General features: G+C 54.3%; 1 protein-coding gene and 1 non-coding gene across 7 annotated transcripts; one reads left to right on the top strand and one right to left on the bottom strand.

Moving 5' to 3' along the window:
- Positions 1–2,605: 2,605 nt before the first annotated feature.
- KCTD17 (potassium channel tetramerization domain containing 17) lies at positions 2,606–13,451 on the bottom strand. 6 transcript variants are annotated; one of them, XM_059936900.1, is made up of 7 exons: positions 13,235–13,451; positions 11,938–12,046; positions 9,539–9,630; positions 8,483–8,578; positions 6,582–6,707; positions 5,114–5,201; positions 2,606–3,478 (listed from the first exon to the last, which is right to left on the bottom strand). In XM_059936900.1, the coding sequence occupies exons 1-7, from the start codon at positions 13,427–13,429 to the stop codon at positions 3,102–3,104; spliced, it is 1,083 nt and encodes a 360-aa protein (XP_059792883.1). In that variant the 5' UTR covers positions 13,430–13,451; the 3' UTR covers positions 2,606–3,101. The 6 variants fall into 6 exon arrangements, 4 of the variants coding, with proteins under 4 accessions (XP_059792883.1, XP_059792885.1, XP_059792884.1 ...); XM_059936901.1 differs by having other exon boundaries at positions 3,386–4,924; XR_009505455.1 differs by having other exon boundaries at positions 3,404–3,478; positions 4,494–5,201.
- Positions 13,452–21,617: 8,166 nt separating this feature from the next.
- On the top strand, positions 21,618–21,689 carry TRNAD-AUC (transfer RNA aspartic acid (anticodon AUC)). The gene has a single exon. It is a non-coding gene; the product is annotated as a tRNA-Asp (tRNA).
- Positions 21,690–27,023: the final 5,334 nt, after the last annotated feature.

Below are 27,023 nucleotides of genomic sequence, written 5' to 3'. Positions count from 1 at the left end.
GGTCCTGTTCTGGGGATTGAATGGGGCCCCGGGCACCAATCTCATGCCTTTGACTGAGCAGCCCCTGTTATCTGCTCAGCCTATTGGCTAAGCATCCAGAAGGCCAAGGGGGGTCAGTGGGGACAGCAGTGGCCTCCAGGGCAGCTGCCTAGGTCCTGGGAGCAACCCCAGGAAGGCAATGGTTTGGTGCCCCTCAGGTCAGAGTGAGGGCTGGGACAAGTGATGCGCTCCTTCTGGAAGCTTGGAAGGAAGCTGAGGGGCAGAGAGTCTCATGATCGCACCAGGGAGGGGTCAGGAGTGGAGCCTGGAGCGGAAGCCCTATCTCCTGATTCCCAGGCTACCACTTCCCCTCTGGCACGGCACTACCTCTGCATTCTGAGTCATTTATTCAGCAAGCAGCTCACAGGCTCCTACCACGTGCCAAGGGCCGCACTGGGGTCACAGAGCTGCACAGAACTTGGCTCCTGATCTCGGGAGGGGTGGGGATGCTGATCCAGGGTGAAGGGGCTTTGGGGTAGCCTGCAACTCGGGAAGGCTGCCTGGAGGAGTCTTGAGTTGGGGTTCAAAGGTGGCCAAGGTGGGGAAGAGCATTCCAGGCAGGGGAACAGCATGTGCAAAGGCAACAGTCCCCAAAGTCAGTGGCCTGTTAGGGAATAGTAAGTTGTTTTTAGTTGGAACAGAGGTTGGCAGGGGTGGTGGTGGGGCTAAAAAGGAATGCATGGGGAGGGTCAAACTGAGATTAGATGGCAAAGAGCTTGGAATGGAGCTATGAATTGACCCTGGGCGCTCTGGGGAGCTGTGGAAGGCTCTAGAGCAGGGAAGTGACACAGGACGGATTCCCATTTTAGAACCACCACCGGTACCAGCCTGGAGGAAGTGGGAGGCAGGGAGGCCAGTAAGGAGGCCACTGCAGAATTCCAGGGAGAAGAGGATGGGGCCTGGACCGAGCAGGGCGATGGGGATGGACATAGGGTCGAAGGACCCTTACTGTCCTCCAGGTGCCTCAGTTGATGGGGTGATGTGAGGGAGGAGTCACCCAGGACCACTCCCACCCAGGGCACCTGGGGAGGGAAAAGCTCTGGGAAGGTGTCATGAACTTGGGATGCTTCTGGGAGGGAGGTGTCCAGGAGGCAGGCGGAGCTTGAGAGAGGTTTGGAGGAGGGATTTTAGAGCCACCCTGCAAGGAAGGTGGTCCAGGGAAGACCGAGGAGGTGGGGGAGACACAGACTGCAGACGTGCGGGTCCGGAGTAGGAGGCTGAGGGGAACTGAGGGGGGTGGAGTCTTAGGGGCCAGGGCTGTGGCCTGAGTGGGAGTGGTCAGGGAGGCCTACAGGGCCGGGCCCTGCTGGAGGCGAGGAAGGGGGTGTCAAGGGCGGACAAGTCTTTCTTGGAGCCTAGCTGGGAGGAGAAGGAATGGGGGAACCTTGGAGGGGGCCTAGTGTCGAGAGGGTTTTCAAAGGTAGACAGGGAACGGCCATCGCATCCATGTGTGGGGAGCCCTCCACCCGCTGGGTCCTGCCTGTGGAGATGGAGCAGACGCTATGGGGGGACACCTTTGGGGTGGGGGCAGGACTACCCCGGGTGGCCTCTCAGGGATCTCAGAGGGGGAGCAGAACACTGCTGGAGGGTGCTTTGCTAAAATGCAAATTCATGGCCTTACCCCAGTCTTAATTAGTAGGAATTAGGGGGGAGGGGGTAATCTGTCCTTTTAACAAAGCTCCTGGTGACTCTTTTGCAAGCAAAGCTGGACACAAAAAGCAAGGTCAACTTCAGAGAGCCGAATGGCCCCAGGGAGAGTGGTGAGGTCCCCCCGGACTGCTGAGTGGGCTGGGGAGGACCTCGGTCAAGAGGAGCACTGCTTTGCAGAGATGTCCCCCGGCAGCGCTGAATTGCTGGGGGGCGGGGCTGGGGAGCAAGGCAGACACTCAGTAGGACCCGGGAGGTGAAGGAACTGGCCAGGTGGGGTGGGGGTCCAGTCAGACTCTGAGAGAAGATGGAGGGGAGACTGGGGGTTGTACTTCCTAGGACTTGGGGCAGAGGGTGGAGGTGACCCGAAGGTATCACAGCAGGAAGCAGAGGGGACGTCCTGCTAGGTTAGGAGGGAGCAGAGGTGGCAGGGTGAAGCCAGGAAGCAGAGCACCTTACCTGAATGGTGAGGTGAGACTGGGAATTGGGATGCAGGGAGCCAGGCTTGGGAGGACCTGGTATTCTGATTCCCAGAGGCCCAGTTGCCTAGCCCTCAGTACCCCAGCTAATCTAGGTCTGCCTGGAGGCCGGAAGAGACCTGCGTGACTCCAGGGGGCGGGGCCTTAGAAGTCACCTGGTCCAACCCCTCACTTTACTGTTGAGGAAACTGAGGCCCAGAGAGGGCAAGGTACTTTCCAGAGTTCACCCAGCAAGGCAGAGTTGGTACCCTCGGTGTCCGGCCACGGGACACAGGATCCAACCGGGATGCTCCTCCCCCCAACACACCGGGAGAGTGACAACAGGGCAGGGTCCCTGGGCTTTATGAAAAAGCCCCATTACCTCCGGGTTGTCTGCACCACCTTAAGTTTAGCCCCTGTCCCCAAACGTGGCCCAGAGAAAGAGAGGGAGACAGCCAGGCTGGCTGTTTCTTTAGGTTTTATTACACGGTGGGGTTGGACACCGCCGAGAAGCAAGTATCCAGCTGGGGAGGCCATAAGCGCAGGAGGCGCCCCTTGCTCAGCCCCTGCCACCCCAGACTCTCCCTTGGGCAGAGGGAGGAGTGTCCCCCTTTCCCTTGTGACCGGTCCTGAGTGGCTCCGCTGCCCCTGCTGAACCAATGCCTGCCCTCCTCCTGGCCAGGGCACTGTGCACCCAGCAGTACAGACAGCAAGGGGGTGGGGAGCAGCCAAGGTGAAGGCCGAGTCACCCATCCCCTCCTTCAACAGGGCTAACCCCACACCCTTCATCCCCCACCAATCCCTCAACCTCCATCCTGGGCCAGGCAGGTCCGAGTCTGCGCTTTGTGCCCTCCCTGAGGGCTTTCGCGGACCTTTGCTCCTCTTGGTAACCTCACAACAAACCTGAGGTAGGTAGGGCAGGAAGTGAACCCATTTGACAGACAGGGAGACTAAGGCTCAAGGAGGTGATGTGACTGGGCTGGGGGGGAGCGTATCTGCCATGCAGCTGGGGGACCTGGGGGATGGGACGTAGGGGCCTGGGAGATACAGCTGGACAGCGCCACACTCTGGCCACCGGCAGGTGGCTCTGCCCAGGGGTCCCAGGGCCCACATCAGGCCTTGCGAGGTACCAGTGGGCCCCCACCCGGCCCCCGGAGGCAGGGGTAAGTCACAGCCCCGCAGGTGTAGACAGAGGTGACAGCGGGGAGAGCTCTTCCTCCGCCTCGGGCTGGGGGCCCACCCCGTGGTACAAAAATAAAGAATTTCAGAACGGAACCCCAAGTCCCTGGAGGCGATCTGGGGCCTCACATCCGGGTGCCTCTGGCTTGTAACAGCTAGAAAATAAGAGGGGGCAGGGAGACGGGGTGGGGGGTGGTCAGAACACCGGGAGGAGGATGAGAGGGCGAGGCCGGTGAGGAGGGGGTAGTGCAGGGCCAGGAGAAGGGCAGAGAGGAGATTGGAATGGAGGGAGGGAGGGGTGGGGAGAGAGGGAGAGAGAAAGAGTCAGGTGAGTCACGAGGTCCTTTCTGGGAGGAAGGAGGGGGGCTGAGGCCCAGAAAAAGTGGATTCAGAGCTGAGGAGGAGGGGGAGCAGGGAGAGGCCCCGGCTCGCCCATCCGGGAGCCCCGCGCCCTGTCTTGGGCCGGGGGGTGGCTGCCTAGGACACGTTCTGCCGAGACCCTGGCCAGCGGGTCAAGGCCCAGAGGCTGGTCAGCACTGTCGCAGGCAGAAGGTCACAGAGAGCAGCCGTCCGTTCCCATTTTAGAGGTAACTGTGGCCCAAAGAGGGACAGTGAATTGCCCAAGGTCAGACGGCAGGCAGATAAGACTGAGTGGGGGCTTGTGGGCACCTGGCCAGGGCTTTTTCTGCCACAGCCCGATCCTCAGCCAGCTCCGGCTGACTCCTCCTAGGCCAAGGGAATCCAAGTGTGGCCTGTCCTTCCCACCCCCGCAGAAATAGGCAACCCAGTGCCTCGAGGCTGTGACGCAGAAGCTCCTGAGCGTGCAGGGATGAGGTCAGGGCCCCTGGCTTCCGTCTCCCTTCCCTCCTTCCCAGCGTGGCTCTGATGCTGATGGGCAGGTGGGAAAGAATTTCCTCCCCCTTTTGTCTCATCTCAGAGCTGCATCCCCAAGGCCAAGATAGGCTGAGAAACTTGGGGGAGGGGAGAAAATCAGCCGGAAGTCCGGCTCAAGTCCAAAAAAGAAGAGCTGAGCACCCTCTTGGCTTCCGCCCCTCCCTCCAGCTCTGCCAAGCTACAAACCAGGCATGGCAGCGCTGGGGGCGGGCGAGGGGCCCGGAGAAGCCCTTACTGCAAGCGCAGCCTCAGGTCTGAGGGGGTGCAGACAGGAACCTGCAAGGAGGAAACGTGAGGAGGAGGCGAGGAGGTGAGGCGCTGCAGCAGGGCGGCCCGACCTCAGATGTGCCCGGCGGGGTCGGCGGGCACCAAGGAGGTGCAGCTGTGCCCCTCCTCCCCGGGCCTGGAGGCGGGAGGTGCCAGAAGGGGTGCAGGAGGCGGCAGGCGGGATGCTCTGGGATGCGGGGCCGGGGCACCTGGGTGGAGGGCACAGGAGGCTGGGACCACAGCAGCCCCGGGATGGAGGTGTGAGCAGGCAGAGAGAAAACCCGGACAGGGGCAGAGAGGGAAGAGGCAGGGTGTAGATGAGATCCAGGAGGAAGAAGAGGTGGATGAAGATGAGGCAGGACCTCCGGCGGGAAGCGGAGGAGGAGGAGGAGGCGGTGGTGAGAGGGAGAAAAGGTTAGCGGGATCCTGAGATGGCTGGGCTGCAAAGAGAAAGTGAGAGAAGGGATGGTTATGCAGGTGAGGCGCCAGGCACGCGGCTGAGCTAACCCTGGTGGGCCCGCCCCCCTCGGCCGTCCCGGGACCCCAGGTTCTGCGGCGGGCTCCAGCCGGGAGCGGGCGGGAGGCACCGGCTTTTATTAGCAATCGTTCTCCTTGGGGGTTGGCTGCACCTTTCTCCTGTGCATCTGCCTCCACCTGCACCTGTGCCACCTCCACCTCCACCTCCTGCTGTCGCTCCTCCAGCTGCTCCTCCGCGCGCTGTGAACCAGCCGGCAGACCCAGGGAAGAAAGAGCGCAGAGCTAACGAGGGGGCCAGGGCCCGCTGGTGGCCGTCCCCGCAGGCCCCCATCTCAGCGTGAAGGGGATGGGCAAGGGGGACCTCCCGGGGAGATGAGCGCTACAGCCACAGAAGCTGGGGCATCTTGTCGGATCCCTTGGGAAGCCTGGGAGGGGCCTGGGGGAACCAGCAGAGCGTGGGGTCCTGCTGAGGATGCTCCCGGATCGGCCTGGCTGCTGGGACGTGGAGCAAGGCTAGGTGAGGGGTGTAAGAGGAAGGGGGTGGGTGTGTGGCTAGGGTAGCCTTGAGGGCTGCCTGGGTAGGCCTCGTTTTAGGAGGACCGACCCAGAGTCAAAGTGAGGCCAGGGAAGGCCCAGGGCAGACACCAGCCAGATCTGAGATGTCAGCACCAGGCTCTGGCATCCCAGGTCTTGAGGTCTCTCCCAGAGAGGCAGGAGCGGGAAGCTCACCTTGCACCCTTGCAAGGCCGTGCCGGCCACTGGCCCCGATGGGGGCGGGGTGGGCAGGGGAAGTCAGCCCAGGGAGGCAGACAGCCAGACGGGAAGCGGAGTTCCTAAGTCTCCAGCACATAGGGACAGGCTCCTAGAAGGAACGGTCTCCCTTCTTCCCAGCCTGCCTAGCTGCCTGCCCCACTGGTCCTACCAAAGGCCCCTCAGGCTTCCGATCGGCTCTGGGTCCAGGCTGGCAGGACCTCCGATTAGCCCCCTCCCCCCAGCCAGCTGATACTGCCTCACAGGCCAGGGTGGAGACACAGGGCCGGACCCCAAGGGCTCCAGGCCCCTCTGCTGCTGAGTCCTAGGAGGGAGCCTGCGGGAGGGGCAGGATTAGCGGATTCGGCTTCCCTGCCCCAGCCCAGGCCCCTGGGAAATGAATTGGCCCTTTGGATCCCAGAAGTTCCAAGCTGGTGGTCCACCCCTCTCACTTCTCTGAGAACACAACCAAGGTGCCCAGAGGGGGCGGGACTTGTCCTAGGTCACACAGAGCGCTCACACAACGCCCAGACCCCTAGTCCAGTGCACTCCCCCTTGTGCCATGCTGCCCCGTGGCCACCATGTGACCACCATCCAAGTGGCATCTAAGTCCACTCTCGCCGCGCCCTGGGGATAATCTCATCTCATTGCCCCCCAAGTCTGGGCCTGGGTAACTGGCGTGAGCAGGCAGGACGGTGGGTGGCATGGGATGGATGGCATCGGCTGTGACCAGGGGATCAGGCGTGTGCAGCGGGAGGGAAAAAGAAGCACGGATGGCTAGGTGGAGGGCAGCGAGGGGAGGGAGGAAAGGCAGGGAGGCCGAGGTCGGGGCAGGGAAGAGGCTGCCCTTGGTTTTGGCAGAGGGCTCACCTTGGTTTTGCGGCTGGACTCGGAGCTCAGCCCGTGCGGGGAGCTGTACAGCTCCTTGGACACCACGCACAGGAACTCTGCCTGGTCCTCGCTGCCGTAGTTGTAGGAGGAGCCGATGTTCACCAGCTGGAGGGGCGGAGCATGGGGAGAAAACGATAGGATGGGGTTGAGGGGACGGGGTGGGCGGACACTGGCACTTGTCAACTGTGCCCTGATCTTGCTGTTCCGTTCAGGCCCATCCCTGGGTTTCCAGAGGACACCTCTGGCGCAAAGTCAGAGTCCTCTCCCCCAACCGCCCCCCCCCCCCCCCACACACACACCTATGCCTCTGGTCTATTTCCAGGGCCAGCCTCCCCACATGGCTTGGCTGGACCTGATCCTTAGAGAAGGAGGATTATCACTGCTGTTCCTCTCCCATATCTCGCAGGCAACGTCCTAAAAGCAGGCAGAGGCCTGTAACGGGCAGGCTGTCTCCCTCTGTCCCAGATGTGGCTGAGGCAGCCCCAGAACCAGGTTGCAGGATGGGGTTGGCATGACCTGGTGGAGCTCCGTAGAATATTCTGTTCACTGTTGGAAGCAGAGGTAGAACAGGTCGCCCGTTCCTTATGCCAGTGGTGCCTGACATGCTTGCTCAGCCTTTGAGAGCCCATGCAATTGCCAGAGACTCCCTTAGGCTTTCAAGAGTGGCCCCACCTTTGTTCTGGGGTCCCTAAAATAACCACACCTGCAGGGCCCCTTCTGGCTGATAAAGGCCCTGCACATGATGGGTCTCATTCGGCCCCCAGGAACCCTCATCCTGCAGATAGAGAGGAAAAATCAGCCCCTTTGGCAGATGAGGCTTGGAGAGGTGGTAAAGTCCCACAGCCAGGAAGAATCTGAATTTGAATGCGGATTCAAATTCAGGATTTGAATCTGGGACCCCGAGTCCTCTCAGGGGTCCTATAGACTTAAATGCTTCTAATAATTCACAGGATGCTAGCTAGCTCCAATGTTTAGAGCCCTACCCTGGGCTAGGGACTTTATCCATGGTCTTTCTAATCTACACAACATTCCTGCAAAGGAAGCACTACTGGTCCATGTCACAGATTAGGAAAACTGAGGCCCAGAGAGATACGACTTGCTCAAGATCACACAGCATGTCAGTGGTGAGACCTAGATATGAATCCAGGCTTCCGGCTCCTGGACTGGGCTTGTTCCTCCATCCTGCCCGGCCATCCTGGGAAGCCTGGCCTTCTTCAACCTCCAGGTGCAAGGGAGCTTGTATGGATAAAGGGTAACCCAACCCTTCCCCTTCTCTAAGGGCAAATTTGACCTTGGGTTAACTTGCTGGCTCTGATCCTCTGGAAACCTGAGAGAGGTGTGACGTCAGCTGCATTACCAGGGCAACACCGTTTATGATAAAAATCTCTCCTGGTGGTAAACTACGTAGGTACTGGGAGGAAGTACAGGTCACCATAAATACCTCATGGGAAGCCGCTGCTCTGGGCTCCCCTGAATGTGGCAATGCTTGGAACTGGGCATGTCCCTCGCGGGGACCTGGAATCTATGCCTATGGAATTGTTACACGAGGTGTGGCCCCAAGGGGACCTCCACTCTCCTATGTGGATCTTGTCTCCTCGCACCAGAGCTGTCGCTTGGGGGCCAGAGACTCACACACTACAGTGTAGACCACTACCTGGTTGCTGGGAGGACTCCCATTAAAGATGATTCTCGGGAGTTGCCCTGTGGCCAGCGGGGCTTCCCGCCTCTCTCCTTCCTGGTCAGTCTGCTGCCAAGTGCGGCCTTTCTTAATCTTGTTTAGTCTCTCTTAAGACCCCGGGTGGGGGCTGCAGTGGGCACCCCAAGGCTGGGGCTGCGGGAAGGGAGGGGCCTGCTTTGCCTGGGGGTGTGGCCCAGCCCACCTGCTCGAAGCGCCAGCCGTCGGACATGGTGGAGACCATCTGCGTGAGCTCCTCCTCCTGGCACTGCAGCACGCGGTACACGTGCTTGGGTGGGACCTGCAGGCAGAGGGGCGACGTGGAGGGCACCTGTGGGAGCGCCAGGCACCCTGGGGGTGGGAAGAGCACCTGTCCTCCCCCCACCATCTACCCCTAAGAAGGACAGAAGTGGGGGAGGGGAGATGGGAGCCATGTTCTGAGTACCTGCTATGTGCCAGGCACTCGACGTGCATGTTCTCACTTAATGCCTCCAAAAACCCTTGGAGTTATGGGATGTTCATGGAAGTTCAGAGAGTGTCAGTTACTTGCCCAAGGTCACCCAGATAAAGAGTAGCAGAGCCAGAATTGGAACAGAGGTGATACAAGTGGGAAAGGAGGAGGGGCTTAGGGGACATCCTGGGGCAGGTCCTCCAGGGGACGTGGGGCACCCTCTCTTCAATCTCCTGCGGCTGGGAGACGGTGCCTCACTACCCATTTCCCACCCTCCACGTCTCCCCCAGGGTGGGCAGAGAATCTCTCCAGCTCCTCCTACAGCTTGGCCACTTAGGCCTAGGGTCCAAGCTCAGAAACGCCAGCTCCAGAAGCTTGTGCCATGACTTCCAGGGGACCACCTGAGCCCATGAAGTGGACGATGTAATAATCCCACATTGCCTCCCATAGGGCCCCCTGTACCTCCACAATGACCCCATTTTGCCTGGGAGGAAGGGAAGGGTGGGCAGTTCTCAGCACCTCTATATTCCACAAGAGGAAATCAAGGTCCAGAGAGGGGTGTGATTGGCCCAAGGTCACACAGCAAACAGAGCCGAGGCAGGGAAAGAACCCAGAGTCCGTCTCCCAGTCTGGGGCTTTGTTGAACGGTTTGGGAGCTGGACAACCACTCCTCCCCTTACAGGAGAGCTTGGCCTCCCCAAGGAAAACTAGCTCTGCCTCTCCCAACCTTCCTCCTGACCCCCCTCCCCCGTCCCCGCCACCCCCTGCCCTGGCCAGGGATGCTGGCCCGCTGCCCTGCAGCCCCCCGACCTGTGTGACGGTATAATCCTTCTCCTCCATCCGGTCTTTGATGATGCGGATCAGCGGGCCGATGTTGTAGAACTCCGCTTCCTCCAGGACCCCTGGCACAGACAGAGCAGCACCCCACCCCCGTCACTCCCACTGCCCCCGCGCCCCGTTCTCACCTTGTCCCCTCCACCTCCACCCCCTGCTCCAGTCACACAAGGGTGATAAGCCTCTGAGTTCAGGGGTCAGGCAAGAGGGAACACGTCCTTCCTTGGGCCCCACACTCTCTGTAGCAGGACTGAGAGGCTGCCATTCAGTGGCACTATATCCCCGCTGTGCTGAGCACAGTGACCCAGGGGTGGCTGCCAGTCCTCTAGTCTGGGGCTAGCCAGAGGCAGTGGGCCCGCTGGGACTGGACCCTATGCCACAGTGAGAAGGGGCTTGGCTGGCCCCCGATTACGTGTTCCCATTTATGAAGCACACGTTAAGTGCCAGGCACCGTACCAGGTATGTTACACTCTTTACCGCAGTTAATTCTCATCACAAGAAGTAGGTACTTTCATCACCCCCACTGAACAAACAGGGAAACCGAGGACCAGGCAAAGCAGCGGCTGTGCAAGGCCACACACCTGGCACTCGGCAGAGCTGGGATTCACACTCAAGTTCCTCTGCCTTCTAAATGCATGATCTTTGTGCATGTGCATCTCTCCAATCACTACACTTCACAGTTTGCAAAGCCCCTCCTGTGCTCGCCACAAGCCCCAGGGTCATGGAGGAAGCAGGCGTTATTGTCCCCATACAGTTAAGGAGACTGAGAGTCTTAGAGACTGAGCGAGTGCGCTCTCCAGTGAAGGGGACAGCCCTTGGCCTTCGGACTCCCCAAAGCTCCTGCGGGGCAGAGACACTTCCTGTCCTTTCCATGACTGGACTCTGGGCTCCCCGGGGACAGGGCCCATGTCTGATGTCCCCGGCGCCCACACCCACCTAATACAGAGGAGGCAGTGAGTGAGTGCTACCGCCAGGATGCCCCCCGTGGAGCCCTGCAGATGACAGACAACTAACTCTGCATCACGGGTCCTCAGTGCCAGGCACCGTGCTAAGTGACGCACTTGCATTAGCTCCTTTTATCCTCACAGCAGCTCAGCAAGGTGGGTGCTATTGTCACCCCGTTCCACAGATGCGGGCACGGAGGCACAGAGGGATAAGTGACTTTCCAGGTGTCACACAACTAGTCAGTTTCCTCCTGGATCCCCTGGCCCCTTGGATCGGGGCTCTAGCCCTGTCTAAAGGTGCTGGGAGTGCCAAGGTTTGACAAACCCAGAACCTGTAAACAGGTGTTGGCCGTGACGCTGGAGTGTTTACCTCCCCTCCCCATGGGACCTACTCCTGGGCCCAGGCCACGCCCATGGTAGCTGCTGTCCCAGGGGCTGCCGGGAAAGCTGTGGGGCTCCGCAGAGACGACGCCTACAGCGGGCTCTGATTTTGAAGCTGTGGCCTTCTGGGGAGCTACCTGGCTTCTAGATCACTGTGTCCCACAGGGGTCAGGAGGGAAGACCGTGGGCCCGAGTGAGGAGGGAGGGGCTGTGCTAGACACCTCCAGGGTACAAGCCCCGGGACTCATGACATCTGTTTTCCCAGAACATGTCCCTAATGTAGATCACCGCCCCTCCTTTATATACACAAGTGGAGACTCAGAAAGGAGAAGTGACATGTCCAAGCTGGCCTGGCTGGGTCAGGTGACCCAGAGCCACACTCTGTGCCCTAAGGAAAAGTGGACTTGGCACCCCTGCTCCTGGCAGGGGCTCTGCCAACAAGCCTTTCTCCCAGGCATGGCTCCCCACTGTCTGCTGGGCCCGGAAGTGGGCATCTACAGGGCCTCAGCCAGCCAGGCCTGGGAGGGACCAAACCCCTGCTGGAGAGCAGGCTCCGCCCACCCCTGCCTCCACCCACAACTGTGCTGCAGGGGCTGCCGGATCTGGGCGAGAAGTCACCCACTGCACCCACCTGCTGACCGTGAGCCCTCACCAGGCATCTGAGATACCCCATCACCCAGAGAAAGAGAGCCACACCTCTCCCCATGGCCATCTCCACCCACAACTGGCTTCCCAGAAGGCCAGGGGAAAGGGCATCCCTGCCCAGCCTCACTGGCTCCCTCTATCCTCTGCTTCGGTGTTTCTGTCACCTCGCCAGCAGCACCCAGTGGAAGCATGGGCCAGTCACCTTGGCACAGTCCCTAGGCTCAGCCTGGGCACAGGCTTTGGGATTCAGTCCTGTCAGGAATGAGAAGAAGCAGGAAACATGGAAGAAAGCAGATGTCCCCTAAGGACGGCAGAAATGGCTTTGGACCTCCACAGGAGGCCCTGGCAGACTGCAGAGGGCAGGGCTAGGACGTGGGCCCCGGCCAGCCCCCTGGACCAACTCACCCTCCTCAGCCATGTCCTTGTCCAGCACCAGCTTGCCATGCCGGAGGAAGTTGAGGATGGGCCCGAAGTAGGTGGGGTCACGGTCGATGAGGTAGGCCCCAGTCTCATCCTACAAAGGCGAGGGGCACAGGCAGTGAGAGAAGAGTGAGCCCCGCTCCCCTGCCTGACCTCTCACTTCAGTCCCAGTAAAGGATCAGAGGGAGGGCGGGAGGGGGCGGAGTGTCTGCTCGTCCCCAGAACAGAGTGTCCTGATGGAGTAAAAAGGCTTTGGGGTCAGATACACCTAGGTTCAAATCCTGCCTCTGCCTTTTCCTGACTGTGTGACCTTGGGCCAGTGATTTGGCCCCTCGGAGCCACCCTCTTCTTTCCCATACTGGGGAGCACTGTGAGCATCCAGTGAGGTCTGAGTGGCACCTGACCCAGCGTAGGGCTCAGGAATTGTCCCTCTTAGAGGTTATTCCCTGAAGCCAGCCCTACACTGTCTCCACCAGATCCCCTGTCATTCTGGGGATGTTTACAAGTTTCCAAAAGAGCCACTATCTCATTGGATACCCTCAGCCTGCAGGGAGGCAGAGCAGGCATCAATACAACTCTACAGAGAGAAAACGGAGACTCCACCAGGTGAGGGGACTTGCCCAAGGTCACAGCATCAGAGGTTCCGGAAACAGGAGAGAGGGGACCTTAGAGGTCATCGCCAGGCCAGCCCACTGGGGTTACAGACAGGAGGCTGAGCAGGGAAGGGTTTGACCCAAGGTCATGCAGGAGGTTTGCAGCAGAGCTGAGATGGGAACCCACAAATGGTGCCCCAGGCCAACGCTCCTACCTGATGAAGCCCAGCTGAGAAGGCACCCCGGGATTTCTCCACCCAGCTCCCTGTACCCCAAGGCTACCCATACCCCAAAGGGCAGGGAGGTGGGGAGAAGCAGACTCAGTAACTCCTTCCGTGGTGCAGGAGTCCAGTTTGGGCAGGAGAGAATGCCCTAGGTGTCTGTCTCTCCCCACAGCCCCAAAGGAGGGGGAGACTCCCCATCCATCAGCCTCCTGGGTTGGGAGCTCAGATCAGCGCTCAAAAACTCCAAATGGCCGCAGCCCGGCGTTGTCCTGTTGCCACGGCAATGGGCACATCCCTCACTCTCCGATCCATTTCCTTCTCCCCTCCTCCGGCCAGTTCTTCCCGCCTCCAGCTCTTCGGAAATAAACCCAGCCGGGTTTCCAGCCCCGCGGGGGGGGCCAGGCTGGACAACCAGATTCCGGCGAGCTAAGGATCCCCGACCGCCGCCCACCCCGCGGGCCTCACCCGGTCAGACTGCAGCTCTTCCCCCTGGCACAGGCGGCTGAGGAAGGACTTCTGCTCGCGGCACAGCGTTTGCCGGGTGGTCAAGAACACCGTGCCCCCCACGTTGAGCCTCACCCACTTGCTCCAGCCGCCCGCCCCCGCCGGCGGCGCTGCCTCGCGGGCCTCCATCCTCATCGCTCTTCCCAGCGTCTGCATCCTCCCGGCAAGGCGGCTGGAGGCGGGCATGTACCGCGCGCTGGGCATGCCGGGAGTTGTAGTCCGCGCCTCCCCGCCTACAGCCCCTGAGTGTGGCCAGGGGTGAGGGTCAGCCAACGCCCTCTATCCCGCCTTCTCCAGCCCCACCCTACTTTGCCCTTCCTGGGAGGCCTACAAACGGGAGTTTCTTAAAAAGCTCTTTGGCCAAGTTATTCTGTGTTTGGGGAAGGTCCAGTTCGAGGTCACTGGGAAAATAGTGATACCCCAAATCAGCGATCCTCCCATTTGGTCTCCACATTGTTTTCCCTTTGTCCAGTTTGGGTTATCAAACAGCTGACAGGAAAAGAAACTTCTCCCTCCCCAAATTCCTATAGCATTTACCTGTATCTGTTTTCTAATATTCTTTCATTCTGCCTTTGGGGGTGGGAGGGGGTGAGGAGAGCTGGGTTCTTTCCCCACATAAATTCTTTGAGGACCACACAGTCGGGCTTGAAAGTTGGCTCAGCACCTTCTATATTCCAGATGCTTTATGCATCTATTATATTGGCTTGGCCAAACAGTTCGTTCGGGTTTTTCCGTAACATCTTACGGAAAACCCAAATGAACTGTTTGGCCAACCCAATAGTATTCATTGGTGCTCTTAGCAGCGCTGTGAGGTCGCTGTTACTGTATCCATTTTACAGATGAGGACACAGAAGTGAAGTGACCTGCTGGGCTCACACAGCTGGTGAGTGGCAGGCTGGCATGAGCCCAGGTGGGTTCCAAGTGCATTTTCACCACCAAGGCCCCTTTCCTGCTCCTTGGGAAAGATTTCTCCGGAGGAAGAGTCAAGAGGGTGCTGGATGAATGTTTGGAGAACTGGGGTTTCATCCTGGCTTTTGTAGGGTGAAGTGCTGGGAGAGGTCTCAGTTTACCCATCTGTAATTCAGGAGGGGGAAGAGGGATTGGTTCTGTGGGTGCCCTTCTGAGCCAGATAACTCAGAGGTGGGACTGCTATCGTGGGCCCTGCAGGATGTGGGAAGGCAGCGGCTCCTCATGTGGTTTGGGACCAGGGAGGGACAAGGGCTGAAGGGAAGCTGTCCTCCTTAACTTCCTTTCCCTCTCACTGTTTCGGTGCTGGTCCGGGATTAAGGGGGGAGGGTCTGAGGCTCCCCTCAGTGATCTCAGTGTCACACACACAGGCCCCACACACTGGACAGCCTGGCCCTGCATGGCAGTGGCGGGGGGCGGGTTCTCTTACCCCTCGGGCTCTGCTTTCTCCATAAACCTTTCCCCTTGGCAGGGAATGGCTCACAGCTGCTAGACTCCTGCTGCTGGGAACTTGTGTTCTCTTAAACACAAATTCAAGTGTGATCTTGAGCAACTTCCTCCCTGGACCTCGGTTTTCTCTTTTGCCAAGTGGGAATTAGAATAGTTGCTACTGGAGAACATTGTTGTTAAGATTAAATTATGTCGGTAAAACACCTGGCATAGTCCATGGCTTTTAGTATACTGAGTAAATGAATGAGTGAATGAATGAAATGGGTTATAGGATATGAACTGGCCTTGGAAGATCAGCGGCACTCCTGGCACTTGGTGAGTCCTCAAGCATTGTCAACTAAAACAAAACCAGAGCAGGGAATATTTCTTTTCCACTTAAGGGGTGTAGGCAGGGAGTGATGTGGTCAGATACGTAACTTGGATCACTCTGGGGGCTGCAGAGGGGATGGTTCGAAGCCCCAAGAGACCAGCCAGGAGGCCACCAGGGTGAGAAGTGGGGAAGCCCCCACCAAGGCGCTGTCAACTGGGCCAGACAGGAGTGGGCGGCTTCAGTGGATACTTGGGAGGCGGAAGTGAAGGTTGAAGGGACTGGGAAGGAGGGAGGAGGAGGAAGGAGGAGGGGCCACACTGACAGCCCTGGCTTCCGGCTTGAACCAACAGTGTTTCCCTGAAGCAGGAGAGGCAGATATGGGGAGTGACCAGCGTTGAGGAGGTCGGTTTGGAGCCTGTATTTGCAGTGCCTGTGGGCCAAGCAAAAATTGTCCTGGTAGGTGTGATACTCAGGAAAGCAGCATGGACTGGAGAGGAGAGGCAGGGCTGTCCCGAGCTTAGGGTGGGGAGGAACCTAGGAAGGCCCTCCCCGGAGGCGGCTCCAGTGGATGAAGAGGATGGGGCAAAGTCTGGAGAGCAAGGAACAAGAGCCATACTCCAGAGACCAAGAGGGGGCCAGTTTGAATGAACAAGTTCATATGAGGAGTGAAAGCTGAGAAGGCAGAAGTGTAGCATCATGGAGCCGCAGGAACCCAGGGCTTGCCTGACCCAACGTGTTGCTGCAGATGTGACAAAGCCGGGGCCGGAGGCATAGAAAACTTGCACGGCGTTACTCAGCGGATGTGGAGCAGCCCCAGGTTTCTTGGGCCAGCCCTCGCCCACCTGGGGCTGCCTCTCCTGGCGAGGAGTGTGGACCACGCAGCACACTTGGACAGCATGGAGCTTTTAAGCTAAGGAGGCATGTTATCCATGTGGCACGTGGGGAAGTTTAATCTGGCGTTGGTGCACAGTCGGGTTGGGGTGAGAGCCTGGGGCCGGGAGGGAGAAATGGGGGTGACCTGCCCAGAGCCCCCTCCTCCTCCCTGCTCATACCCTGTTTTCTTGTGTTTCCCCCACTGCTCAGTGATCATTCTGAGGACAGACACCACCCCTGGGCTGCTGTATCACGGGTGTCACTGGTCCTGGCTCAGGAGGGGCGAATGGAACAAAAACCCCCCAATGCTGGGAGTGTTTTTAGGACAGGGATTGGTCTTCTTCCTTCACACTGGCTTCCGTTGTATTTTAGTTCACTGCTTCAGTGCTTCCTATGTGCCAGATGCTATTCTAAGCGCATCACCCCATGTAACAGGTGTGCTCAGGGAGACAGGTGATAGCAGGAGCTACCCTTTACTCATCTAACATGCCAGAGACCGTGTCCCAGGCATTCTGTAACAGCAGCAGCAGCTGCCACCGATGGAGGGTTTACTCTGGACCAGGTCAAGCCCGTGCATAATTCTCACAGCAGCCCCATGCAGTTGATCCTGTTCCCGCCTCCATCTTATGGAAGATGAGAGAGGCTCCAAGACCATGGGCCTCGCTAAGTGATGCTGGGAATGGCTACCAAGGGCAGAGCCGGCCCCCGAGCCTGTCTCATTGACTCTGAAGTCCAAGCCAACATGGAGTCCCGATGCACCCTTGCACAGGCGTTCTTAACCTCGCCAGGTACAGATGAGGAGACCGCACTCACGTGGGTGGTCCAGGGCAGACCCTCTTAGCCCAGTGCCAGGGCTCATCGCCATCGTGGGCTGGGGTCCTGAAAGTGTCGGGGAGGCTAGGCCAGCACTTTTGGTCCCAGGGTGGAGGGGAAGGCTTTGGATGAGCCAGTCATACCCACCCCCTTCCTCAGAAACCCCCAGCTATCTCTAGACACCAGCATCCCCTCAGTAAGCATCTAAAATGTTCCCACCTGAAGCAACACCCTCCCTCCCACCAACCATCTTTCAGTGCCATGACTGTCTGTTGAGCACCAACTAGGTGACAGACATCGAAACACAGAGATGAAGGCGCCAGAGGCGGTCCCTGCCCTAGATGGGGCTTCGGTTTGGGGGAGGTGAGTCTGAGAGGTTTTGACAAAACATGGAATCCCAGACTGTTCTGCTTGTAATCACAGACTGGTACTCTTCATAGTTTTATGCATGTATTCTCCATTTAGAGGGTAAAACCAAACATCCCTTAGACACTTTCTCTGGAGATTGGTTACCCTGGAGGACAGCCGAACTTCAAATGCCGGCTGGTTGTACTTCCCGCTGCTGTCCTCTTCTGGGAAGAGCAGCTCTCTCGGATGGTTTTTTTGTTTGTTTGTTTTTAAATTAATTTATTTTTTTTAACATCTTTATTGGAGTATAATTGCTTTACAATGGTGTGTTAGTTTCTGCTTTATAACAAAGTGAATCAGTTATACATATACATATGTTCCCATATCTCTTCCCTCTTGAATCTCCCTCCCTCCCACCCTCCCTATCCCACCCCTCTAGGTGGTCACAGAGCACCGAGCTGATCTCCCTGTGCTATGCGGCTGCTTCCCACTAGCTATCTATTTTACGTTTGGTAGTGTATATATGTCCATGCCACTCTCTCACTTTGTCACAGCTTACCCTTCCCCCTCCCCATATCCTCAAGTGCATTCTCTAGTAAGTAGGTCTGTGTCTTTATTCCCGTCTTACCCCTAGGTTCTTCATGACCTTTTTTTTTCTTTTTTCGTAGATTCCATATATATGTGTTAGCATACGGTATTTGTTTTTCTCTTTCTGACTTACTTCACTCTGTATGACAGACTCTAGGTCCATCCACCTCACTACAAATAACTCAATTTCGTTTCTTTTTATGGCTGAGTAATATTCCATTGTGTATATGTGCCACATCTTCTTTATCCATCCATCTGTTGATGGACACTTAGGTTGCTTCCATGTCCTGGCTATTGTAAATAGAGCTGCAATGAACATTTTGGTACGTGACTCTTTTTGAATTATGGTTTTCTCAGGGTATATGCCCAGTAGTGGGATTGCTGGGTCGTATGGTAATTCTATTTTTAGTTTTTTAAGGCACCTCCATACTGTTCTCCATAGTGGCTGTATCAATTTGCATTCCCACCAACAGTGCAAGAGTGTTCCCTTTTCTCCACACCCTCTCCAGCATTTATTGTTTCTAGATTTTTTGATGATGGCCATTCTGACCGGTGTGAGATGATATTTCATTGTAGTTTTGATTTGCATTTCTCTAATGATCAATGATGTTGAGCATTCTTTCATGTGTTTGTTGGCAATCTGTATATCTTCTTTGGAGAAATGTCTATTTAGGTCTTCTGCCCATTTTTGGATTGGGTTGTTTGTTCTTTTGTTATTGAGCTGCATGAGCTGCTTGTAAATTTTGGAGATTAATCCTTTGTCAGTTGCTTCATTTGCAAATATTTTCTCCCATTCTGAGGGTTGTCTTTTGGTCTTGTTTATGGTTTCCTTTGCTGTGCAAAAGCTTTTAAGTTTCATTAGGTCCCATTTGTTTATTTTTGTTTTTATTTCCATTTCTCTAGGAGGTGGGTCAAAAAGGATCTTGCTGTGATTTATGTCATAGAGTGTTCTGCCTATGTTTTCCTCTAAGAGTTTGACAGTGTCTGGCCTTACATCTAGGTCTTTAATCCATTTTGAGTTTATTTTTGTGTATGGTGTTAGGGAGTGTTCTAATTTCATACTTCTACATGTACCTGTCCAGTTTTCCCAGCACCACTTATTGAAGAGGTTGTCTTTTCTCCACTGTACATTCTTGCCTCCTTTATCAAAGATAAGGTGTCCATATGTGCGTGGGTTTATCTCTGGACTTTCTATCCTGTTCCATTGATCTATATTTCTGTTTTTGTGCCAGTACCATACTGTCTTGATTACTGTAGCTTTGTAGTATAGTCTGAAGTCAGGGAGCCTGATTCCTCTAGCTCCATTTTTCGTTCTCAAGATTGCTTTGGCTATTCGGGGTCTTTTGTGTTTCCATACAAATTGTGAAATTTTTTGTTCTAGTTCTGTGAAAAATGCCAGTGGTAGTTTTTTAACATGGCTCTGAAGAGGGCTTGAAAGTGAGACCGGACAGAGAGGTGATTAAGGGGCACAAAGCTCCCAGATAAGGATGCCAGCCCAGGCTTTGTGGCTTGCTAGCTGGGTGACCTTGGGAAAATTACTTAACCTCTCTGAACCTCAGTTCCCCATATCTCAATTGGGAATAATAGTACCTAGCTCATGCAGTTGTTGTGAGGATTCAATAAGCTAACACGTGAAGCCACATGAAGAGCACTCAGCACACTGTCTGGGCAAAGCCTCAGTAAATACTGGCTTTCGTGAAACCAATCCCGCCACTCTGTCTATGGTCGTTTGGGCCAAAGATCAGAGACTGAGCCAAAGGCTGCCCCTTAAGATCCATTTCGGATCGGCCAGGGATGAACCAACCCAACAAACACTTCCCTGCTGGGGTCGGAGGGAGAGGCAGAGAGAAAGGCCACCCCAAATCACCCAGCTTCCAGAACAGATCGGCTGCCATTTCCTCCTGCTAAACCCCCAAGACCTAAACGGACCTGGGAAACTCTCTACTGCCAGATAGAGCTGAAGGAACAGAAAATGCATCCTGAAGTTCTCACCTGAGCACATCACTGTGTCCTATTTTGAACATTTTCATCTTCTAATCAGCATCCCCCGCATCTGAGGGTTTTGTTCACATCTGCTGTCAGTTCCATGACTAAGATGTCATTCATCCCTGCTGGGTTTTTTGGATTCGGTACTCCTCTTCCCCACGTTCAGAATGTCAGAACATTCTGATTAGTCTCAACTCTTCCTTTTTTGTGTGTGGTTTTTCTTTTACATCAAATCCAATCCTATCACTGCTTGGCTGACAGTTCTGCCTCTTATCTTGGAGTGGAGGTTGTTGGTTCTGAGTCAGCACCTTTTCAGGTCACCTGAGCAGAAGAACAGCATATCCAGTGAAAGAGAGTGTGTCCTGACCAGCCAGAAGTATTCAAACACGCTTCCAGAGGCCCATGGTCCAGAGTTTGCATCTCTGCTCCATGGTTCCCTGGCTGTGAGACCTCCCTAATTAGTTATGTAACCTCTTCAACTCTCACTTTACACCATTTGCAATATTTACATCATAATATTATTCATACTTCTTAGTGTTATTACATGCAGTAAATGTTAGCTATTATGACTGAGCACCTACTATGTGCCACACCTGGGCTAGAAGTATTCCAGCCCAGATGGGTATTATTATACCCATTTTACAGACGGGGCTCAGAGATAACTGGTCCACAGACTTGAATATCTATAAGATAACAAGTATGCCACAAGGCATTTACCTGGAACTTCCTCTGATTTGTCAACAAATATTCACAGAGCCTGCCCCAAGTGCTCGATTTTAGCGTTTCCAAAATGGAGATGCGGACCCTACTCCCCTTGAAGAGCCCGTACTGTGGGCCTGTAATGTCTGCAGACTCCAGGGGGCGCCATTCGCATCGCGGAAGGGCAGCCAAGGGTCTGGAGGGAGGTATGCCTTTCTCCAGTTTGCACAAAAGTGCAGCTGGGTTTGAACGTGCCGCTTTCCCAGCCTGGGGCCCGACTGGAAGCCCTCAGCCTGCACGCTGCTCTCTTCCACCAGCGGGCGGGGGCTCAGTGGGCTCCCGGCCGGTCTCGACCCTGCGGGACTGTGGCCGGTGATTCGGCTTCACCGGCAGGGGGCGCACCAGTCTGCCCGGGTCCTTGGGGGCCCTAGCACTGTTACTATTATTCTGTATTTTGATGCTGAAAGTCTAAGAGTTGGTCAATAGGAACTCCTCTAAGCTGGCTCCTGTATCCTTTTTTAAAAAAATACTATCTTAAATAAAATGCTTCACCTTTTAAAAAAATTGTGGTAAAATACACTTAACATAAAACTGACCATTGACGTGGTCCAGAATATGCCACTGTGGGAGAAAAATTATTTTGAGCTGAAGGCATTTGAGAGTAGGCTTTTTCCTGAACTACTTTATCAGCCTAAAAGCAGAGACTCCCCAGAATCTCAGAAGAACTTGTCGTAAATCCCCTCTCCAGGAGCAACCAGGGAAAACTGACTCTTATCCTTGGAGACTGCAAGTCCAAACCACCCCTTTAACAGACATTGTCTCAAAACTAAGGACCCATTTATCTTTCCTAAAAGTAATTTGTGGGCTTCCCTGGTGGCGCAGTGGTTGAGAATCTGCCTGCCAATGCAGGGGACACGGGTTCGAGCCCTGGTCTGGGAAGATCCCACATGCCGCGGAGCAACTAGGCCCGTGAGCCACAATTACTGAGCCTGCGCGTCTGGAGCCTGTGCTCCGCAACAAGAGAGGCCGCGATGGTGAGAGGCCCGCGCACCGCGATGAAGAGTGGCCCCCACTTGCCGCAACTAGAGAAAGCCCTTGCACAGAAACGGAGACCAAACACAGCCATAAATAAATAAATAAGACTTTCTCTCTATTTCACTGTCTTTATTAAAAAAAAAAAAAGTAATTTGTTTTCCCTTCCCTTTCCCTTACTAAAATAGTATTTAAGCCCCAAATTCCCTCCTTGAGTCACACTTCTTTGTGAACTCCCATATGTATGTCTCTGATTAAAATCTGTCTTCTTTCAGGAATTCCCTGGTGGTCCAGAGGTTAGGATTTGGCACTATCACTGCCAGGGCCTGGGTTCAATCCCTGGTCTGGGAACTAAGATCCTGCAAGCCATGAAGCAAAAAAAAAAAAAAACAACCAAAACTCTCTTCTCTTCTCTCTTGCTAATCTGTCTTGGCCCCCAAAACACAAACCTGAGAGGGTAGAGGACAAGTTTTTCCTTGGTACCATCTTCACCATTTTGAAGTGTATAGTTCAGTGGCATTAAGTATATCCACATTATAGCCATATCATCACCACCATCCTTTTTCATCTTGAAAAACTTAAATCTGTATCCATTAAACTAGCGGTTCCCAACCTTTTTGGCACCAGGGGCTGGTTTCCTGGAAGACAATTTTTCCACTGACGGGGTGGGGTTGGGTTGGTGGGATGGTTCAGGCGGTAATGCGAGTGATGGGGAGCAATGGGAAGAGGCAGATGAAGCTTCACTGGCTCGTTCGCCGCTCACCTCCTGCTGTGCCGCCCAGGTCCTAACTGCGGCCCAGGGGTTGGCAACCCCTGCATTAAACAATAACTTCCCCCACCACCACCTTTTCTGTAACCTTTTGACACCTGCCCTTCACTTTTGCTGTGCCAGAACTTCCTTAGCTTCTGGCACAGCAAAATGATCCAGGCTCACATTGGACTTTCCCCACCCTAGCACCTCCAGTTCCTTTTGATGGTAACAGTATTTAGAACCAAAGTAAGCACTAGCTAGGCTCTTTGGACTAGGATGTCATTGCTTCCAGGCTGTCTCATGGAATAGTTCCAGTTAGGAAACATGTGCGCATGCGTGCACGCGTGCACACTTGTCTATTTGTATCTCTATCTCAGAAATCCTGAGTTCACACTGATACCTCCAATTCCAATCCAGCACCACGGATTTCATTCTAGCCTTCAGACTTTCCATGTTTGTTTTCCTCTCTCCAATAGGGAAAATGTCAGTTCCCCGTATCTGCAATATATTTACTTATTTGCTCAGTTGTAATAGTTTCATAACTGGTAACCCATAACGTTGTGAAAAACAAACTTACTAACAAAAGTTCAATATTTATTTTCAGGTTTTTTTTTTCTTCTGTCTTTTGACTGAGAGGATATATATAGTCGAAATAGCCAAAATACCATATTCAGGGAATTCCCTGACGGTCCAGTGGTTAGGTTTCGGTGCTTTCACTGCAGTGGCTCATGTTCAATCCCTGGTCGGGGAACTAAGGTCCCACAAGCCACGTGGCACGGCCAAAAAAAAAAAAAAAGCCATGTTCAAGTTACTTGGAGGGTGGGGGGAGTTACTGGGTTAGTTCTCTTCCCCTATTCAGTGTGGTTATATTATCCATTTGAAGTAGAGGTAGGTTTACTTGTTCTATTGGTATTAACATTTTATTCCACCCATACTTGTTAATCAAATTAATTTTTTTTTATATAAATTCAATTTCATTATTTTTCCAAATCACTATCCAGTGTCCCAGTACTAATTATTTAAAGGTCTATTTTTTTACCTAGTGGATTGAGTTGACACCTTTTTTTTTAACTTTGGGTTTATTTATTTATTTATTTATTTATTTATGGCTGTGTTGGGTCTTCGTTTCTGTGCGAGGGCTTTCTCTAGTTGTGGCAAGCGGGGGCCACTCTTCATCGTGGTGCGCGGGCCTCTCATTATCGCGGCCTCTCCTGTTGCGGAGCACAGGCTCCAGACGCGCAGGCTCAGTAATTGTGGCTCACGGGCCTAGTTGCTCCGCGGCATGTGGGATCTTCCCAGACCAGGGCTCGAACCCGTGTCCCCTGCATTGGCAGGCAGATTCTCAACCACTGCGCCACCAGGGAAGCCTCCAAATTAATTTTTGAGTGTGCAAAACATAACATAGTTCTTAAGGTCAAAACAATGCAAGAAATCATATACAGGGGCCGCAACAAGAGAGGCCGCGATAGTGAGAGGCCCGCGCACCGCGATGAAGAGTGGCCCCCACTTGCCACAACTAGAGAAAGCCCTCGCACAGAAACGAAGACCCAACACAGCCAAAGAAATTAATTAATTAATTAAAAAAAAAAAAAGAAATCATATACAGAAAAGTAGAAAGTGTCCCCCCCATCTGTGCCACACTGTTCCCACCCATCCCCATAGGTAGTCAGTCTCATTAAATAAAGTTTCTGGTTTATTCTTCCTGTATTCTTTTTGCAGGAATTACAGATACATGCATATTTTCTTATTGCCCCTTCTTTCTTACACAAAAAGTAGCATCTTTTCCACTGCTGTATTGCACTTAACAATACAGCCTAGAAATCAGGCCACATCATTTTGTAGAGATCTTCCTCACTCTTCTCACATCTGTACAGCTCTCCACTGTATGGAGGTACCAGAGTTTATTCAACCATTCTCCTATACACGTATATTTAGGTTGTTTCCAATATCTTACAATGACAAATACTGTATTGCTGTAATAAGTAACCCAATTATGCATGTGTTTTCATATTGTTGGAGGTGTATCTTCAGGGAAAATTCCTGGAAGTGGGATGACTGGTTCACAAGGTAAAGGCATATAGTTTCATTTAGTATCTATGTGATTTTTCAAGCCTTTCATGGTTCAGAAGTGGGGAAAAGCCGCAAGAGGCAGGAGTGAGAGGGAGTGGAGGCTGACAGGGGAAGAAGGTGAGAAGAAAGAGTGGACAGGAGCCAGCCTCCCTAGGGGCTGCACCATTGCACTGGTTCCCAGAAGCCTCCCTGGTACTCAGCTCACCTAGGAACTTCTGGAAGGCCCTCCCACCTCATTCTGGGCCACAAAATTCTGCAGTTTATCACATGCTTGCACCTAATTATTGTGCATGGTTTTTAGCACTCAGTGATTGCCTCCTTCCTTGCATTCTTCTCTGCCAACTGCTACTATGTTCTTTAAAGAGAGGAAGTGCATCTTTTTTAAAAAAAATTATTTATTTGGCTGCGCCGGGTCTTAGTTACAACACGTGAGATCTTCATTGTGGTCTGCGGGATCTTTAGTTGCGGCATGAGGGCTCTTAGTTGTGGCATGCAGGATCTAGTTCCCTGACCAGGGATCGAACCTGGTCCCCCTGCATTGGGAGCGCGGAGTCTTAACCACTGGACCGCCAGGGAAGTACATCTTTTATAGAGTCCTGGAGAAACGTATCAGAGTGCACATGTAGCCTGGCAAGCCAGTTAGGCTCTGGTTCCATTATTCCTCACCTGTGAGCAGAGGTGTGAGCATGTGTGCATGTGTGAGTGCGCTTGTACGGGGCTTCTGAAACACCCCCCCCCAGACAGAACCCCCACTCCCGCATCTATGACCCCCTCCCCAGTTCTGTCTCACAATGTTGAAATCATGCCATCCAGAATTCCAATCCCAGCCCTACCTTTCCTGGGACCTCAGGCGAGTCACCTGACCTCTCTAAGCCACCACCTTCCTTACCTGTAAAATAGGGGATATAATAACACCCGTTTCTCGGGGTTGTTGGATTAAGTGGGTACAAAACACTTAGCATCCTCCCTGGACATGGAAAGTGCTAGGTAAAGAGGGATTATTAGGGTCTTTCTTAGCCTGGCTGGGATATTTATGTATATGTCAAACAGGGACTTTCCTGGAGGTCCAGTGGTTAAGACTCTGTGCTTCCACTGCAGGGGGCACAGGGAACTAAGATCGCACATGCCACGCGGCGCGGCCAAAAAATAAATAAATGAATATATACGTCAAACATCTGTGAAGCCCTGACCCGTCACTGTGCTGGGCCAGGAAGAGAACCATGAATAAAATATGTTACTCTCAAGGGCGTCCAGGCTAGCACAGGGAGGCAGGAGCGACCTGAGTAGGACAGAATCTTAGCAATGAATAATGCATGTATGTAGGGCTTACTGTGCAGGCTCTGTTCTCAGTGCTTGTATGAATCTGATCCTGTAAGGTGGGTACTGGATTATTCCATTACAGATGAGGAAATCAAAGCACACTCACAGCCAGGGACCTGGAGGTCCAGATGCCTCCAGAGGCTGGGCTTTAAACCCTACCCCCTGCTGCTTCTCTACATGGAGCGAGGGGGAACGGTCCAGGGGATTCAGAAAGGGGCTACTGGCCTGTGCAGAGCTGCTTCTCAGACCCAGAACCACCGACTCCACCCTCTCCTGTTCCGTTTCATCTCTGATACCCCTCGCCATACCTGCCATGGTCTGTCTGTCTGTCCGCCCCTCTCCACTAGGACAATTCCCCCTCTCAGAGTCTGTCTTTATCCTCCATGCCCCAGATCCTGGTACAAGGCCTGTCCCTGAGGGTGTGTGCTGGAATTAACGACTGGACAGGTTGCATCTATGTGTCTTGGGCACAGGGCCGGGGGACGGGGTGGCGGTGACTCGGACCAAGGCAGTGGGAATAGAGGCAGAAATCACAGGCCTGGGTGTTGATTGGCTGTGGGGAAGGGAGACCAAATCTGGAGAACTGGCTGCCGGGTCTGGGCACAGGTGACCCCTGTGTGGTGGCCATGCACACCGAGACAGGGGACATGGACAGAGGACCAGAATGAGGGGCCCAGCAGGCAGCGGACACCGGGATCTGAGCCCAGCGGGCTGCTGGAAGCCCTGGTTCAACACAGTGGTTTAAGGCCTAGAATAGGGGGCATTATCCAGAGAGAATGGGCCCACCTAGAAGCAGGTGGAGACTCTGCAGAACACAGATAGTAACTGGGAAGGACAGTTGGCAAGGATGATTTGGAGTTGCAAGGATTCGAGGACTGGAAAGTCACAGCAATGGGGGCCATTTAGCTTAGGGGCAAACTGCCCCCACAATAAAGTGATGAAACAGAGCTACAGAGAGTTCGGGTACCCTCAGTACACTGTGCCCCACCCTCTGTTAAATTTGGGGGTGCTTAAAATTATAAAGCTTCAGTTAACCTGAAAATTTCATCTTCTCCCGAATGACTCATTCTCCATGTGTTAAGGATAATAAAGCTCCATGCTGCTTATATAATGACTAGTTGGGGTTATTTCCAGTAGGAATGACCTACAATAGAAAACGCCTTAGAGCTTTCCCTTATCTGACATCACACCCACCCTGTGTGTGACAGGGCAGTTTGCTCCCGTTTTCCAGATGCGATGACTGAGGAAGGGTCTGGAAGGCAGAACTTCTGGGGCCTCGAGAAGTGCCAGGACCAAATAAGCACATCGCTTTGTTGTTCAGCCCACTGCGTGCGGTGGGGGCTTCTTCGGGCCATGATCCCTGGAGGCAACGAGCCAGGGAGTGGACATAATCCAGTGCAGCTGGTGAGACAAGGTTGGCAATCTTCCAACTGTTCCTGACACAGAGGGGGTGCTCGGCAAATATTTGCCAAGTAGACAAAAATTTCATCATCCCCGTTGTCCGATGTTGCAAGTTCCTGCCTGGAACACATGGGGCGGGTGGG

This window comes from Balaenoptera ricei, chromosome 10, assembly GCF_028023285.1.
Source record: "Balaenoptera ricei isolate mBalRic1 chromosome 10, mBalRic1.hap2, whole genome shotgun sequence".
NCBI classification, from domain to species: Eukaryota; Metazoa; Chordata; class Mammalia; order Artiodactyla; family Balaenopteridae; genus Balaenoptera; species Balaenoptera ricei.
The sequence above is the reverse complement of the archived record's forward strand: the minus strand, read 5'-3'. Positions and strand labels throughout refer to the sequence as shown.

Coding starts and splice junctions, on each gene's coding strand:
- KCTD17 (XM_059936899.1), bottom strand. CDS start 13,429: ATGCAGACGCTGGGAAGAGCGATGAGGATGGAGGCCCGCGAGGCAGCG. Junction 12,047..13,348: donor CGGGCGGCTGGAGCAAGTGG/GTGAGGCTCAAC, acceptor TCGCCTTTGTAG/GATGAGACTGGGGCCTACCT. Junction 9,631..11,937: donor CAAGGACATGGCTGAGGAGG/GTGAGTTGGTCC, acceptor TGTCTGTGCCAG/GGGTCCTGGAGGAAGCGGAG.